At 40.0% G+C, this 19559-nt stretch overlaps 1 protein-coding gene across 1 annotated transcript in view; it reads right to left on the reverse strand.

Moving 5' to 3' along the window:
- LOC124556452 (kinesin-like protein KIF3A) overlaps positions 1-19559 on the reverse strand; it is a 122591-nt gene that overhangs the window by 52095 nt on the left and 50937 nt on the right. Inside the window, exons 8-9 of the mRNA XM_047130403.1 lie at positions 18093-18220; positions 8603-8709 (exon numbers count right to left, since the gene is read on the reverse strand). Of these exons, the coding sequence (XP_046986359.1) occupies positions 8603-8709; positions 18093-18220 (235 nt within the window). The remainder of the gene's footprint in view (positions 1-8602; positions 8710-18092; positions 18221-19559) is intronic.

The following is a 19559-nucleotide window of genomic DNA, read 5'->3' on the forward strand; positions in this document are numbered from 1 at the left end:
TCATTTGTATGGGAGAGACTGTGAGAAGCACCTACCTGAAAATGGAAGAAATGACGAGATAATATCTTCTGGATAAATACTGAGAGGGTACCTCTACAGCCCCATCCATGTAGAGCAGTACATATATGACAACGTTATATAGCGTCACAGGTTTTTCATGAGAAAAGAAAACAACAATTCGATGTAGTGGCGGGTGACGGACATTCACTCCAAGTGAACTATGTGGTTGATGTCTGCCCCGATAGCTGAGTGGTCAGTGTGACGGATTGCCGTCCTACGGGCTCAGGTTCGATTCCCGACTGGGTCGGGGATTTTCTCCGCACTCAGGGACTGGGTGTTGTGTTGTCTTCATCATCATTTCATCCCCATCTGGTGCACAGGTCGCCCAATGTGGCGTCGAATGTAATGAGACATGCACCAAGGCGGCCGAACCTGCCCCATAAGGGGCCTCCCGGCCAATGACGCCAAACCCTCATTTCCATTTTCCCATGTGGTTGATGGTAGAGTGGCCCTTCAAAAATCCACACAGAAATTTGGAATGGAGTCCCTTCACCTCTAGAGTCCGAATCAGTCATATGTTCACCATTACTTGCACAAAATATTTGTATGCAAAATGGGGTACTAGCAGGCTACTTGGTGAGATCTGTATCAGTATTATAAACTGTGATGATTATGCTTTTAGTCTGCTACAGCCCACATCATATAGAACGGCACTTCCACGCTTAGAAGCAGAGCAGAAAGGAAGTGTGGGGGGATGAGAAATGTGGACGCATGGCAGCAGAGAACGGACAAACAAAGTCCATGTTGCTGAACTGCATTGCTGCGGCCAACAGTGAGGCTTGTTTGCCTACGATACATCTTATTATACGTTCAAATCTATGAGGGGAATAGCAAATATTAAAACCAATTTCAATCAATCATCATGAGAGAAATATTAATTCATATCTTGATGACAATGTGTCCACTGCTCCACAGATTTACTCTGCATGGCATCGGGAGTTGAGAACAGTTGACACAGCTTTGTGAATACGTGAAGTATAATTTTTCTCCAAATGACAATTGTCTAATGACAAGATCATTGAAACTGTTTGCAATAATTATCATTTATTGTGATTTGAACTGTATTATAAGTAAAAATTTAATTCACAACAAAATTAACTTCAATCAGAAATCAAAATCATTAAATTTGCTTGACAACTGCTCCTACTCAATAAAATTTTTAAAAATGTGTAAGGTTTGTGTGTGTGTGTGTGTGTGTGTGTGTGTGTGTGAGAGAGAGAGAGAGAGAGAGAGAGAGAGAGAGAGAGAGAGAGAGAGACTCTATAGTTAAGTGTAATCACTGCGTGTAAAAAAGAATTAGTGATAGAAAAGACTAATGCAAAAGACTATTGTAAAAATTGTCAGTAAGTTGTCACATTTCTCGCTGTTAATGGGCATTATGAATGTAAACTAACTCGTTCAACTTTACAGTGAGAGACCGTATTTATAATCCATTGAACAAGCAAATAATTAACCATCATCTGTGAATAACTAAAGGGAATGCTGACCGATGACATCAAAAACCACCGATATCTCGGCAAGTAACAGTTACTGCCATTTTAGTGCCTTATCCAATTAATGCCTTGAAAATGACAGGGATTTACATGTGGAAATATCGGACTTCTGAAGAATTTATCCAGCTGCATTCTAGCATGTTATTAGAGCACACAACACGGTGGGAGAAGCTTAACTTCTACTTGGGCAATATGTTGAACATTGTAGTCTGCATAATTCAAAGGATACAAAGTTATCATTATTACGCACAAACACATTTTTTAAAGTACAATTCATTAAAACTAAGAAATATTATTACTTTGTCCCAAAGTCTACATCATAATACCATTGTCACTTCTATCTGAGTCTGTTTCTGAAGAATCTGATTGTAAATTTACGATGATAAGTTCAAGGCTTATATCCACCATCACTTCAGTGTCAAATTCTTCTTTCTGAACCTGCACAGACCGTGTCCACGCTAGATGTGGGATGTTGTCTATTGCCTCATGCACAATCGATTCAGTGTAGATTATCTTTATTGTTTAATTCTTTTCTCCCACATAGCCTTAACACTTTGCCCAAATTAATTCCATGGGGCTACACTGACAGTGACATGTGGATAAACGCAAAGCTGTGTGACCACATTCATGTGCAAGGAAGCCAAGTTTGTATGTTCTGTCACACGACATGTACAAATTAATGAGCTGCAGGAGATCAGCATGAGCCTGGTTTATACTGTGCTTTATATTTTTATTCTGAAGCCAGGGAAAAATTCCATTTTTCTGGTGTTTGTACTTGGTGTTTTCTCTGTAACAGTTGAATTATAACTGGCAGTGACCGACTTCAAAGCAAGGTATGACAAGAATTGTGAATCACATCATGAAACGGACAGCGTTCATTTCTGAATGAAAGTCACTGCCATTTTTCTTACACGTAAATACAAGTTTATTCTCAGAAACAAAACCAGAAGAAGAGTCAGCGTGGAGAGTGATTATTCGAGAACAAATTCCTATGAGAACTTTAAAACTGCCAGTACCATCACTCATTTTCCAGCAGATCTTCCTGGAATGATTCTATCTGACCCATGTTTCACTAAAGTAATACACTATTGAACTACCTCCTTCTCTTGTATCATGAATCTTTATATGGGATGTAGTTTGTGCTGCACCTATGTCACTTCTTTGAACTAAAAACTCTCTTCTTAATGTATCTGGAACCAACGCCTTTTAAAATTCTTTACATTGACGAAATGCTTACCATTGAAGACAATTTTCTCCTGCATAACTGTAACACGTTTCTGTGATGTCGGGCATTCATCATTCACATGGAGCAGTTTAAAACATCATTGTTGAAACCATCCATTTCTGTTACAGGTTCCTCGCGATTTCAATGCTTTCCAGGTGACACGAAACCAACTTTTTCTACAGTTCCTACAGCTCTGACACTTTCATTTACAATTCTCTGCTGCAAGGGTGGGGGTGGGGTGGGGGTGGGGGGGGGGAGGGAGAGAAGGGACAGTTGAATGAATAATTCAGTTGTTGCAAAGGACAGCAACAGTGCAGCATGCAGGAGTGAGATTTTTGCTCTCTAGCTATAAACAGGAAGAAAGTGAAATAAGGAGTTAAACAATATAGCAGATGGGTGTGGCTGGCTGATTGCAAGAATAAAAAAAGGAGGAGCCAGCCACTCTATAATACACTAAAACCTCCAACCCAAAAGCTTAGTACAGTTTCCAGACACGTCAAAAAACTTTAAAACCTTAGTCACATTCATCTTATCATCAGCTAAAATAGAGGGCAGATCCCCATCAATATCTGCTTCTGCCTCTGCACCATAGTATAAAATAGACTCTGCTAAAATATGGCATACTGAGATTTGCACACCACACGCATCACAAAACAGGGCATCCTATCGCTGTGGTAAAAAGCCATGTGTAAGAGGGCAGTGTCCAATTCAAAGACACGTGAGGGGACACTTCATACAGCCTGAGCAACTCGCAAGAGGAATGCCATAGCTGGATAGCTGACTTCACCAACTGCAGTTTATTATCTATTAATACCAGCCATCCCTCATCCCACTACTACATGAACTTCCTGTGTAGTGCAGTAACAACAGTCTACACGGGAACATGACATTGTGCCACATCCTGTCCTCTCAACACCTCCTTGGCAGCCCCATTGGTTTGTTCATTGCCCTGTATCCCTACATGACCTGGCACCCAGCAGAATAACACCTGCTTTCCCTCCCACTGGAGCAAGTATAGTTGGTCAGTTATCAGCTGGGCCAACTCCTCAGCTGGGTACATATTCTGAAACAATTGTAAGGTACTAAGAGAATCTGAGCAGATGAGAAACCGTTTGCCCTGAATATGTCACATCTGCTCCAGTGCCTTTAGGGTCGTATGGAGCTCCACTGAGAAAACAGTATACTCAGCACGAAGGCTAATCCAGGTGACTTGGTCAGGGAACAAGACAGGCGGGAATTCCCTTGTTTGGAGCTGCTACCGTGAAACTGTGATGTGTATCTAAAATGTTAAAACACAGACACTGAAATGTAAAATATGGTGTACTACCTTTCTTAAAATTGGTCAAGTCTAAAATAAGTCTGGACATCCGGAGGAGACAGGGTGGAAATCTTCTCCAACCATGATGTAAAACATTATGTCCAGCCACACCCATCTCTGAAAGGCAATCCTGTGTGTGAATAACATAGGGCCTCATTGTCCATTGCAAAAAAGCCTTACCGTTGGAGGTCGAGCAACACTATGGTATGTGGGTGTGTACAGTACGGACAGTGTTTTATATACCTGGCGTACTGCAAGTAGCCATCACCTGATAGGAAGTGGCGGTTCACCAGCCTCTACACAGAGGCTTGGTATAGGCTTTGTTCTGAATGCCCCAGTGGCCAACCAAATCCCTTCATGGTGCACCATATCCAACATCTTTAAATAAGAGGGTCTTGCAGACTCATACACTGTGCACCCATAATCTAGCCAAGAGCACACAAATGCTGTGAGTCCTGTCTGCTCCCCATGTACTGTGGCTAAGGCATTTTAAAATACTTAGAGACTTATGGGACAAGTTCTTTCAGGTCCTTAAGATGTGGCAAATATGTAAGTTTACAGTCAAATATGAGGCCCAGAAACCTCACTGAATCTTTAAAATTAAGAACAGTGTTCCTCCCATTCATCCAAACCTCGAAGAGTTATTTGCAACTGACACGTTTGTCATTGCAAGGCTTTAAGAAGAGCAAACAAAACACAGAGAAGTCATCCACAAACAAAGAACACTGGACAGGAGTTTTCACTACTGACGTAATGTTATTAACAGCTATGTCAAAATCAGTCACATTTAAAACACTACCTTGAGGAACACAGTTCTCCTGCTCAAAGTGATGAGACAGGATATCACCGACTCGTATCAAAAATACCGTGGCGACAGAAAGGACCAGCAACCACAATATGGCACTGGAAACCTAGATCCTAACTAGTGGTTGAAGTAACTGTGGCAAAACAGGCGACCATCATCTGGGTAATGTCTCACAGGTAGGTCTGGAGAGTGCTGTGCCGTTCCCTACTACAACAGCCATGGGGCACCTCCCTCCTCTCCCAGAAATTTTCCTGATGGTCTCCCACACAACAGAACTCTTCGTGGAACAATTAATGGTGTTCAGGAACTATTGTTGTGACCTCTTCTTGCTCTCTTGAATAATCTGGTGACACTTTGCTCTCACCACCCAAAAGGCTGCAGGATTCCCTACAGTTGGCTGGCGTTTGAACCTATGAAGAGCCACATTCCTAGTTCTGATTGCCGAGTGGCATTCATCACTCCAACAAGGGACGAGCTGCCTCTTCAACTGTCCTGAGGACTGTGGAATGGACGCTGTAGCAGTGCGGTGGATCATTTTGGTAACATGATCCACCCATTCCTCAGCATTGACATGATGTTCAAACTGGGTTGGCCACCTGTAAAGTGTCCAGTCTGCTCTACTGAGCACCCAACACAGTGGTTTCCTTTTGGGTTATACTCTATCTGGCAGGTGAACCCAGATCGGGAAGTGATCACTTCCATGCAAGTCATTGATCACTCCCATTGAGCCGTGGGTGATCGACGGCTGGAGAGCAAAGTACGAGATCGATCGCAGAGAATGGTCCCCAGTTGCAGTGCAGAAGTGCATGCTCTGTTCCGTATTTAGCAAATATGCACACGATGACACGAGGAGCCTCTCAATTGCTATACCCTGAGACAGGTAGTTGCAGAGCTACAAAGCACACTGTGTGCACTAAAATCATCACAGAAGATGAACAGGTGGGGAGCTGAGTAAGAAGGTCAATTATAGCCTCTTCATCGAGCGCATCACGTGGCAGCAGGTAAAGGGAACATATTGTCAACGGATGACGTACGTGCATTGATATGGCAACTGTTTGTAAATTCATTGTCAGGGGGAGAGGCGAGAAGTGGTAGTCGGTACTGATGAAAATACGTACTCCTCCTCCAGCTCTCTCTCCACTCAGGTTGTCCCTTTTGTGAAGTACATAACATTGAAGCTCAGGGGCATACGACTGGTGGAAATTAGTGTCCTGGAGACACAGACACATGGGTCTATCCTGAGACAGTAGAAAAAGTCCTCTACATGCTTCCTGAACCCCTGCAAGTTGTTCCACTGAAATATGGGAGCCAACTATCACCGGGGTAGCACCTCATCCAGTCTCACTGCAGTGGGTGGGGATTCAGTCGTGGGGGAGATGATTGCCCCACACATATCTGACATTCCATCAGTTCTGGGAAAGAGTCAGACGAAGCATCAGATAGAATCACATCGACATGATTGGATGGTTTACCATTTGATTTTACCTGCTGTTGCTGCTTTACAGTAGTTCTTTGTTGCAGCAGTGGAAAAGGAGAGAAGTAAAAGGACTGGAGAATGTTGGTGGAACAGAAGGCTGTGTATTGCTGGAATTGGAACAGGGAAGGGGACAGGTGGTGAAGAACAATGGCTAATGAAGGTTGAGGCCAGGAAGGTTGCGGGACTGTAGGATATGTAGCGAGGAGAGTTCCCACCTGTGCAATTCAGAATGAGTAGTGTTGGCAGGAAGGGCCCAGATGGCACAGGTTGTTGTTCATTTTAATGACTGCTTCACAACCTGGGCCATCTGGATTCTAACTACCAACACCAGCTTTTCTGAATTGTGCCTATTGGGCGCTATCCCTGAAGTATATCATACATTCCTGTAACCCTCCTGGCTTCAATCTTTGTTAGTCGTCGTCCATCAGCCCCCCTGTTCCTACTCCAGCATGACACAGCCCTGTATTCCACCAATGTACCCACAGTCTTTTTACTTATCTCCTTTTATGCTGCCCCCCCCCCCCCTCCCCCAATCGTCTGCACCTATCCTCTCTCAACCTCATCACTGTATGCTCGCTCAAGCACACTTTACTGTCCCCACTGCCTACCCTGCTATCCCTTCCCCTCCCTGCCCCCACCTCCTCCTTGCCCTCACCATCCAGACTGCTTCTCCCATCACATGCAGCTGCTCATAGTCTGGCCTCGGCAGCCAGACAGTGGTAATGTGTGTGTGAATTGCGTTTGCTTGAGTGTGTGTTTGTGTGTTCTGTAATTTGCAAGAAGGCCTCTAAAGTGCATATCTGTGACTCAACATCTCTGCTATTTGGTTAGTAGCCATCTATCCTTTTTATAATACTGTCAAAATTTAAAAAAGAAGAAATACTTGTTCCAGTAGACTGCCTCACTGAGAAATTTTGAAGCTACCCCACAAAGGGTTTTGGACATCAAAATCCTCCAAGATGATGAAGGGGGTAGAGGTAGTCAACACATCAAATCAGTGATCACACGGTGTGTGACATATTCCTCTGGAGGTATAAAAGTATTATAAAGTGTAAAATCAGAGTGTCAGTATATATATGGTAATGCTTCCAGGGGAGTGTAGAGAGGTATCTCTTCAGTAAAATTGGTCTCCTGAACCAGCATACAAACCCTACGCTATTCCATCCCCGAGTAAGCTCAAATTTTGTAGTAGCTTTGGTAATGCCAGAGACTACGAGAGTAGTCAGCTGTAACTCAAGTTTCCTACAGGTCTATACCAACAACTGGCCGGTGTGTTATTAGGCATTAAGTTCAACGAGATGACAAAACTAGCCAATGCAGTTCTTTTGGATAACTTTTGGATAATTGTTGCTTCTGTTTTCAAGAGGGGAATGAAAGCAGATGGGTACTCGACAATATCCACCCCCCCCCCCTACACAAAATGGGGTGTTCACATATATAAATAAGGTGGAATTGCACATCTACTGTGACATGTGCCATATAGGGCGAGAGCAGAATCCTTTGCACTTCCTATGAAATAAATCACTGTAACATCCATTTTGCACTGAACATCTCTTCAGAAGTCATTAGTGGCTTTTAATTTTTTATTTTGTTTTCATGACATGGTGGTGGAATCAATCTAAACAGCGTCCATTCATGAAATATCTCATGAACATCCAGTGCCAACTGAATACCTCATTTGGGTTCTCATTAAAAGTAAAATTATATTTATAATGCTATTTTATTTCCCAAACCAATAGAGGGACCTCTAATTAATATGGGGTCACTTACAGTTCAAGGATATTTATCCAAAGTAACCTCAAAATGTGTGTTTTGCTATACCTGTCAATAGAATACCCTTTAATTGTATACTGTATCAGAATAATTTGAGGCCACTATATCAAGCGGGCACATAGATTTACATAAGTAAAACAAGAGAAAGGCACAAGCATATTTGCTCATAAGTGTCTCTTTTACTTGGTGAATAGTGATTTATTTATTGCACGTAACTGAATCCCATCCTGAATGTTCCATTGATTTCCATCAAACAACGTTGTGTATTAATGAGGTCACAAACATTTTTCATTGCAGCTGGTGTGCATAAAGTACCACTTGTATCAAGTGCCTTCACTTATGAAGATAAAAAATAAACTGCTCAAGACTGTCATTAAGTATTGTAACCAATTTCCCACTGTAACCTAGAGTGAGAGGGAAATGATATGATAAACACATTTTGTTTACTTACTGGGCTTTCTTCAACTCCAGTTCATGTTTTTCTTCCTCCTCGGCCAACTTGTCTCTATCAACATTTCCCACCTCCTCTGGTACATTAACTTCTGTCTCAACACTTGTCTGTAATGATAAAGTACATATGATTCAGAAATGTAATTCAGCATTTACCATTTACTATATATTCAATTATGTTTACAAATAAATTCACATACTGCACCTCAGATACAAGAAAACTTTTTTTGCACTTTTAAAATGCACAAATTGTTCATCACTCACACTCAAACTCACGTGATACCACAGATAGACTATCGCTCGAACGTTTCTGGACATTAGAGATTTTGAGGAAAAAATGCAAACTGGAACCAGAAATGTTAGAAATACTCATAAATCAGATTTGGAATAATCTTTTATTGAAAGTAAATACAGAGCAACACAGAAAAACGGGAACATTTACACAATCCAATAAAACTATAAGTGATGAAGGAAAGAAATTACATTCATAGTAATTGAAATCTTACAACTTTGCCATTTACGAAACACTGATGGCATTTATCATTTTTTAAGAATTACATCCTTTAGATGGCGTCCTCTTGTATGAATACTTTCCTGAAAGCTGCTGTTGAGATTCCTCATTGACCGCTGCAACATCTCAGCTGGGATACTGTGAATTGCATCCTGAATTCTCTGTTTTAACTCATCCAGGGTTCTTGGTTCAGTCATGTAGACTTTGTTTTGAGGTAGCCCCACAAGAAAAAAATCACAAACGGATAAATCTGGTAATCTAGGGGGCCAGGGTATGTAGTAGTAGTAGTAGCTTTATTCATCTGTGGATCTCTTTTTACAGGGATATAGGACATGTCAAAGTATTTACAAGTTTAGACCAATTTAAAATAAGCTAATTCGTGTACACATACATTTACAGACTTTTAGTTAGAGACAATCATTACATTTACTCCTGGTATACAATACTTTTTTTACAAATAACTTATTAAATAATGTAATGCCACACTGTTCACTCATATCTCACTATCAGTCACTGCACACACTATACACACATTATTTCATAACACTTCACTCACCACACACACACACACACACACACACACACACACACACACACACACACACACACACAAAAAGTGGTGATCTCTGGGTCATTTTCTGTACCACGACTACCCATTTGCTATCCTGAAAAACCGAGTCAGCATCCCTCTATAATGAGTGAGATGTTGAGCTCAGAAAGAGGAAGATGTGTTAGTACTGTGCAATGCTTAGCTTGGGGGTAAGTTTTTCTATAAAAGGAAAAAATAAGGAAAAAACACAGTGTGAAGGTGTTATGTGGAATGTTTGATGTTTTATAATCATTATTATTAATTATTTGTATAACTTTTTTTTTACCAAACCCCTACTCTGTTTTATCTAAGCAATCCTTCAAAATATAAAATGTATTGCATAACAAGTACTTTTAGCTGCCTTTTTACATAAGTGTATTTTTGAAATTTCTTTTATCTCTTTTGGTAATTTATTGTACAGTTTTATTCCTTGGTAGACAATGCTGTTTTGAGTTTTATGTTTATTTTTTCTTGGAAAATGTAAGTTGAGTCTAGCTCTTGTTCCATGGTCATGGACATAACTGTTTGTGCAGTAATTATCAATGTTATTTTTGATGCGTACAACTGATTGGTAAATGTATTCACATGGAGCAGTTAAAATCCCCAGTGTTTTAAACAGATCTTTACAATGAGCTTGACTACCATTTTTGGTTATGGCTCTTTTCTGGAGTTTGAAAATTGTGTTCATATTTTGTGCATTTGTTCCCCAAAAAAGAATGCCATAGCTAAGAGCTGAGTGTACATATGAATGGTATGTAACTACAAGACACTGCATGTTACAAACTGATGATAGGATTTGAAAGGCATAACATGCTGATGACATTTTGTTTGCAAGAACTTGTGTGTGTTCACACCACTTCAACTGAGAATCAATATTCATTCCAAGAAATTCTGCATTTGTAACACAGTCTATAGAGGTGCCATCTACATTTAATTTAACATTGTCATTTTCCCTCTTCAAACTGGCATTTATGGCATAAGTTTTCTTTATGTTCAATGTCACTTTATTGCTTATTGACGAATTGTAAACTTCCTTGCGAGCTTCATTTGCTTTCTCTGCAAGGAGTTCTCATGTTTGCTCAGTGACTATAATATTGCTGTCATCAGCGAAGAGAATTTTTTCACCATGAGTAACACTACTGGGAAAGTCATTGATGTATATCAGGAATAGTATTCATCATAATATGCTATGTTGCAGAACCCCTTTGGTTCTAAGTGTTTTACTAAATGTTTAGATCTATTTGCAGTATGTGTTATCTCTATTCTTTGTGCCCTATCTGCTAAGTATGATCGAAGCCAGTCATTAGCTACCCCTCTTATTCCTAATGCTTCTAATTTATTTAATAGAATCTTGTGTTCAACTTATCAAAGGCCTTAGAAAGATCCAAAAATGTGCCTGTGACACACTCATCTTTGTCAAGAGCATCAAGTACAAACTATGTGAATTATACTATGGCTGACCTGTATTTTTGCCACTTCAGAAACCAAACTGTGATTCACTTAAAAGATTGTAATTCATTAATTTGTCTTTCATAATTGCTTCTATTATTTTTGAGAATGGTGACAGCAGGGAAATGGGCTGATAATTTTCTGTGTCTTCTGCATTACCTTTCTCAAGCAAAGGTACAACTCTTGCCTGTTTTAACTGTTCTGGAAATGTCTCTGATGTGAAGGATTCATTTATTACATTTGTTAAGGGGCCTTGTTTAAACACTATTCACTGTTTCAGTACACACATTGGTACTTCATCTAAGCCTACTGACTTCTTATTTTTTAGTCTTTGAACAGTTTTATTGACTTCATTCTCTGTGATTGGAAGTAACATCATTGTATTTAGTGCAACATTATTTACAGGTGTTATATTTCTTTTGGGGAATTTTTGCTGTAACTTCTCTGCAATACTTGAAAAATGCTCGTTTACATTGTTTGCTACGTGTTGTGGATCATTTATTACCTTATCCCCCTCCCTTAGCAGTATGTTATTCTGTGTGCGCCAGATAACAGGAGCCACCGCACTTTGGCAGCCGCTATGACGCAGGAAGCCCGTATGTTTGTACGTGTAAAACATTAAAAGCTCTTACATTATATCACAAAAGAAAAAAGAGGATACTCCAAGGGCACCGGAATTTCGTGAACCATACTAAAATGCATAATTCAGCTTAAAGTGCACATTCGTATGTCCTGATTCCCAATGAAGTAGGCCTTGACCTGATATTGAGCTTTTCAGTTTGGTCTTCGGGATGTAAATTTTCTTGGAGCACCAGTACTGTATTATATCATGTTTGGTTCTTTATTATGGCATAATGCCATATGTGCTAGAAGTTTAAAACGTGCACTTGAAATGCAGTGGGCAGTTGAAATTAGCCAACAGTGTGGAACTAAACACTTTGTTTCAAACACGTTGACTGCCTCAGCATAAAAGATTAATAAAAGCCAAATTTCTTTAGCAAACCGACAAAAAAACTTCATTGTTCTACAAGGCGATTAATGGACAGCTGTCAGAAAAGTTCCTACAAACCATTTTCCGCACTACTTCCAGAATAGAACTTAAGCGGCTGCTAGATGGGGACTGTACAACTGGCCCTTACTAGTGTAGCGATCTGGCCAAAAATTTCATTTTCCTGGATACACCGAGATGATAATACGTAATCTTTCTTACCTGTTATTCCTGTTAGTCATTTATTTCCAGTCTGGTAGTCTGAATCTATGGATTTCCCTAGTAATTATAACAACGCTGATCATTCGCAAACCCAATCAACCACATAAATTGACAGCATTTGGCGTTCACTCGTTCGGCTTTACTCCGCTCAGCTTGTATGGTCCGGTCCCCTTTTGCCTGCAGGAAAGTTTATTTCTAGATGTGACGAGGATTCCCCTGACAGAGACATCATGTACACTATGCACGCATTCAAAAATCAAATTATGATTTTTTTTTTTTTTTTTTTTTATACCGTGGGACCAAACTGCTGATGTCATCGGTCCCTAGGCTTATGCACTACTTAATCTAACTTGCGCTAAGTATAACACATACGCCCATGCCCAAGGGAGGATTCGAACCTCCGACGGGGCGAGCCGCGCAAACCGTGACAAGTCGCCTGAGACCGCACGGCTACCCCGCACAGGTTATGATTCATTCAGAAATCAATTTACAGAGTGTGTTCAAAAACCAACACGGATGCGCATTAAAATCATATGAGTAATCGATAGAACAACGTGCGCTGGATGCTAGGCACTTTGTGAAACTACGTTTTTACTCCTCAAGAATATGAATTTGGCACCCGAGCCACTGCGCATGCTTGAATCTGGCAGCTTGGGCGTGGCAGTAAAATTTTTTCCGGTTGCATCTAGATGGCTACAGAAATGTGACTGCTTACACAGCAGCAGTCACATTTCTGTAGCCAGAAACGGGAGAAGGTACTACCTACACGCCACTCAACTGCGCATGCGCATGAGACCACTCGTAACTGCTAAAATGAATCTAATGTAAACAGTTGTGACGTCACGCTCATCGGAGGCAATTTGTTGTTATGTAGCATTGCATGGTATCCTAAAGCCTTTGACACATTTTGCTAGTTGGCAAATGCTTGTATGAGCACTGTGTTTTGTTGTTGTATATGGCACATTTCCTTTGCAATTTATGTTTTATTTTTGTTTTTTTCCTCGTTCACATTTTATTGTTGCAGTATTATTCTGCAGTAGTGCGATACAGTAATATCCTTTGTTAGAGTATTGATTCTTACTAGTCAAAATTACAAAAATTTAACTGAAAACTAAACAAAAAAATTCCTGCAATTCTAAAAAATTCCCGGGTTTTTCCCGGTTTTCTCCGGATGAAAAAAATCCCGTTTTTTTTCTGGATCTCCCGGCTGTCCCGGGTCGTATACACCCTGTTACAAAACATTTTTATGGCTAACGCATGCTGTTGTCCATTCCACTGGGCCATGATTACTGAAATGGCGGACTGTTTACTCGCTAATTGTCATGAACCCGCAGCGCTGCCACCTGCCCATGGCAGCCAATACCCATTTCAAACATTCCCACCATTCTGTGTCACCCTGTATATGCATCAAATTTTAATCTCCTCAAAGCAGCCTCCTTTGGTTTTAATCACTGCTCTGCTTACGTAAGGCATTCTTGCTGTCAGCTCCATCAGGGTTTCCTCAGTGATATGCTGCCATTCCTCTTTTACTCGGATCCAGAGGTGGTGAACGTTGGTAATAGGCCTTGATTTAACTGCTCTATCCAAGTGATTCCAAAGCAGTCCAATAGCATTAGAGCTGGGGGATTGGGGTGGCCATATCATATTTTTCAGTTCCTCCTTTTTTTCTAAATTTGCCAAATATGCTTTACCCAACTTTGAAGAGTCTTTAGGGTTGTTATATTGCTGTAGAATGAATCCCTTGCCAATCACGTGTCTTCTACAAGGCTTTGCATGATACTTAGAATGAGATGGTAATCCTCTTTCTTCACTGTTCCATTTATTTGTACAAGATCACCAGTCTTACCACCTCCAAAGCATACCAAATCATGAGGGAGATCCGTCCATGCTTAAATGTTGGAGATACACATTGGTGTAACATTCGTTCACTTGGCAAGCGGTGAATAAACTTGTGTCACTTTGTGCAAAAGACCTCAGATTTGGATTCATCAGTGTAGAGTACCTTTTTCACTGATTTACTGCCCAACTTTCATGTTGTCTTGCCCAGTGTAGTCTCTTTTGCCTATTAACAGCTGGCAGTAATGGTGTCTTAGACGCCACATGCCCGTTAAGGTTCACTGCCTGAAGACGTCTTTTCACAGTACTTACACTCACCGGCTTTTCCCTATTATGGTTTAGTTCTGCTGCTAAAACTGGCAGTTTTGAAGCAACCATGTTTACTTGTGACTACTGTATATTTATCATCACTTTTTGATGTGACTTTTGGCCTACCCTTTCGAGGGCGGTCTATATTCTGGCCCGTATTCACACACCTCTGCAAGGTATAATGGACACATCCCCAGGAAACATGTTTTTGATTTGCTATTTGTCACATAGTAAGACCGGCTGGATGTGAAGACACAACTGCAGAATGTTTTCTGTTGAAAGCTCCTTTCTTCATCCCATTATCGACGTTTACACTGAGCACTCACTGAAGTTCACTCCTTGATATCTCGTGCATAACTATATGCCCCTTTATTACCTGTAAACGTGTTTACAGAGTTATTGAGGTTCTATGAATGCCATCTAGTGAGGAAAGATTATATTATGCAAGCATAATACAAAATCAGTGGCATGCAATGCTTGGAACATGAACAGCATAACAACGAAAAGTTATGCTTTGAACGATTTCATTTTTAAAAACTTGGAACACTAGTTTTCAACGTTATACTAAGCATGACACTGGGAAAACAATATGGCTAATTTGTATTTGTATCTGATAACTAGCCTTTTTTTATCTTACTTCCAGGGCGTTCAAAAACTTTTGAGCAATAGTGTAGGTACTCATGTTACATATTCAATCATCAATTTTTGTTTGAGAAACAACATATAACAATGAGGCATTACTAATGAAAGCAAATTCACAGAGTTTTCTGAAACCGCAACACCACTTAAATGATTGCTACTTGTATTCAGTGAGGGAGTGCTAATGGTGGCAAGACAAAAAAACCATAGCAAGGAAACAAGTATGAATATTCCAATCTCAAAGCTATATAAACAACACTTAACATACCTAATATCTTACTATGTGGAATTATGATGCCACTACAGTAATACAGCTACTCTCAGAGATGCAGCAACAAGCAAGCAGAAGCTTGCTGAGATCTGTGAGGCTAATGTGTTCTGGAATGTTCAAGAAATGTGACCACATGTTTGTCATCTGAACATGTCAGTCCTGAGAAGTAACTGCTATCAGTGAAGGGTGACAAATGGTGCAAGATACAAGAGTTGTTTCACAGATTCTGAAAGGATTTGGGTGGTCACTAACAGCACCAAGGGGTAGTCGTGAGAGAAAAGTGTGCAGCTCATGCATAGATGGATAAGTATTGATGACTGTGGAGAACAGAGTACACGCGGAGCACTTTGGAATATAGCATCACTACTGGTTATCAAGGAAGCTAAACGTGTAATCATTTACAACAGACATTACTTAGCTCAACCAGTAATGTGGATCAAGATATTAAAAACCGCTCACATTGGCAAATGCACAATTATTACCATTATAACTATTTTTACATGAGAAACACTACGCAAATTGCATAAGAAATATGTACTGCTGTCTTATGATTGACTTGGCCTAAAATGAGGAATTATTCATTAGCAGCATGTCTGCACTGTTTTCGTCACAATAATATACAATGGAGTGATGAAACTCATTGAATAGCAATATGCATATATACAGATGGTGGTCGTATTGTGTACATGAGGTACAAAAGGGCAGTGCTTGATGGACCTGTCATTTGTACTCAGGTGACGTGTGTGAAAAGGTTTCCACTATGATTATGGCCACACGATGGTTATTAATAGACTTTCAACACACAATGGTTGTTAGAGCTAGACACATGGGACATTCCATTTTGGAAATCATTAGGGAATTCAATATTCTATGATCCAAAGTATCAAGAGCATGCTCAGAATACCACATTTCACAAATTACCTCTCACCACAGACAACACACTAGCCAAGAGACTTCACTTACTGACCGAGGGCAGTGGCGTTTATGTAGTTTTTGGTGCTAACAGACAAGCAACACCATATGAAATAATCACAGAAACCAATGTGGGACACAACAAACGTATCCATTAGGACACTGCGCAAAATTTGTCTTTAATTGGCTACGGCAGCAGATAACCAACACTGGTTGTCTTTGCTAATAGTACATCACCTCAGTGCCTCTCCTGGGTTTGTGACCATATCAGTTGGACCCTAGACTACTGGAAAACTGTGGCCTGGTCAGGTAACTCCCAATTTTAGTTGGTAAGAGCTGATGGTAGGGTTCAAGTGTGGTGCAATCCCCACAAAGCCACGGACCCAGGTGATCAACAAGGCACTGTGGAAGTTGGTGGTGGCTCCATAATGGTGTGGGTTGTGTTTACATGGAATGAACTGGGTTCTCTGGATGTTAGGCTACTTTGAGACCACTTGCAGCCATTCATGGAGATCATGTTCCAAGACTACAATGGCATTTTATGGATGACAGTGCACCATGTCACTGGGCCACATTTGTTTGCGAACAGTTTGAAGAACATCCTAGACAATTCAAGTGAATTGTTTGGCCTCCCATATTGACTGACATGAATCCCATCAAACATTTATGGGGCATAATTGAGAGGCCAGTTCGTGCACAAAATCCTGCACCACAACACTTTAACAATTATGGATGACTATACAGGCAGCATGGTTCAATATTTATGCAGGGAAGTTCCAGCGACTTTCTGAGTCCATGCCATGTCGAGTTGCTGCGCCATGCCACGCAAAAGGAGGTCCAGTGGAAGAGTCATTAATAGCATCATTACACAACAGGAGAAAAAAATATGACAATTTTCTCTCCAAAACTCCACACAGCCAAAGAATCATTTCGGGTGGCATGGAGTTCCACACACATGTTGACCACTGCAATATTGGGGCATCTGAAGTGCAAATATGGAGTTGTACCACATTCACTGCCTCATCAGACATGCACACATCCTTGTCATGTTTAACATCAAAATTCAACGCAACAAAGAACATGACACTCCATGCAGTACACACCCATCCACGTTGTTCCTCTGACCAATGTCTTTGGCATTATGTGGTTGCAATCTTTGTTAAGTCTAACACACTGAGCCTAAGTGTATTAAAGCTAACTTCATGGAGATGGATGCAGAAAATTTGGTTTAATATCCTGCTTTCTGCATCTACTCACAAGGCTGAATTCAGCTGAGTTGTGTTTTGATGCTTATTCTGTCAGTATGTACACAAGAGTTAATTCCTTCAAGTCTTTGAACACCTCATACCACTTCAAAACATTTCTGATATAACACAATGATACACTCTAATAGAAGTTGTTATCTCATATTATTAAAAACTAGCTTCTGTCTTAGAAATGGCTCACCATTCCACAGATTGTTAACTCACATACATACAGACAATACACTATCTTCATGGGTACTGAAATGAATACTGTCACTGAATATTAAAGACCGTGGCATTTGCAAATTAATGAATTTCCTTTATATCAGTGACATGTCCCTTTTATTAGTAGTATATCTGGCTGATGTGTTTAGGTGAGGGGAATTGCCACTTTTCTCTTCCTCTAATAATAATAATAATAATAATAATAATATCTGGTACTCTAAACTGGCCCTGATGCAAAATTCCTAGGACTCATCAGGATACCTTTACTGAGCCTTCTTACAGGACAAACTACTTACGATTTTATCAGCAGCAGGCTCTGTGACTGATATTTGACTTGGTTTCCTTTTGCTGGATCGAGATCTCTTCATCTGTTTCTTCTCACTCTCTTTCTCATTCACTGCACCTGTATTGCCATCTACGTCTCCTGTGGAATTTACAGAATCATTGAAAGTCTGACACTAGAATACCTATGGAGAGAAAAATAAATTTGTAGTGTCCCAAAAAACTCTGCACTATGGGGGGAAAATCTAATACTATCATGATTATCCACTTTATCATAACAACATACGATAACAAAAACAAAGTTACATGCTTTAATTCAACATTGCTTTTACGAGTCTACAAAAAAACAGTATATGTTTTAACAACCTTCTTGTGGATACATACTCCACAGAATGCATTTCCACATTCAGGCTAATTAAATAACTTGTACAGAAGTGTACATTCCCACCATCTGATCATCATAACCACCACACAGCTGAATATCTGTGATGTGTGTTATCTATTTTAGTGAAAATAGCTAACATTTCCATTGCAATAATGGTACATATCTTTTCTAGACCATTAAGTAAGTTTTAGGTTAAGACAATTAATGTATTAATTCTATTTCATAAATAATTACTAAAAAAGAAAAATTCTAAAAAATAAAATTATAGATCATACCAAACAGACAGCAAGAACAGAATAACATGAAAAGTTGGAGGTATTTCTCCACAAAGTTTATCAGAAGGGTCTATATCAGGAGACACAAATGTAGAAAGGGGGGGAGGATGGGGGGGGGGGGGGGAGGAGGACCTGCATACAATATTTTCATAAACACTGGAAGGAAAATATGTACATCAAATGATCAGTGTGGTTAATGGTTTTTGAATTCCTTATTACATGCTCCCACAAGACTTGAGAATCCCTAAAACCATTCAATCACTACACAGATAGTTGTACCACACTGCGTTCCCATAATTACTAACTTACAAATGTGTATCAGCAAAACTGATGAGATAGAAAATGAATCTCCTCACCTTTTGTGAACTGTTGTAAGTTTCTTTAGGACACCCTTACAAATAATAATTACACTGGAGAAGTTACCTCAGAACCAACAAGCTGGGAAACCAAGCATTTGCTAGCATGTACCAGGTGTACCAGTATGAAATGAGCGTTAAGATACAAATGTGTCGATAGGGAACACTTTCTGTGAACGAGCCTTAATTTTTTTTTTTTTTTTTGGTTGGTATGACATCTGTCAAAGATGTTTAGTATACATCAAGTCAAGGAACAAACAACATCATATGTTTTCATCATGTTAACAATGTCGAATTTTGTACCGGAAAGTGATGATTTGCGGAAAGCATTAATTTTTTGTTTTCATTTGAAAAAAAGTGCTGCAGACTCGCATCGAATGCTTGTCGAGGCATATGGTGATCGTGCTCTATCAGAAGCAACACACAAAAGATGGTTTCAATGGTTCAGAAATAATGATTTTGATG

Source organism: Schistocerca americana, chromosome X (genome assembly GCF_021461395.2).
Source record: "Schistocerca americana isolate TAMUIC-IGC-003095 chromosome X, iqSchAmer2.1, whole genome shotgun sequence".
Lineage (NCBI taxonomy): Eukaryota > Metazoa > Arthropoda > Insecta > Orthoptera > Acrididae > Schistocerca > Schistocerca americana.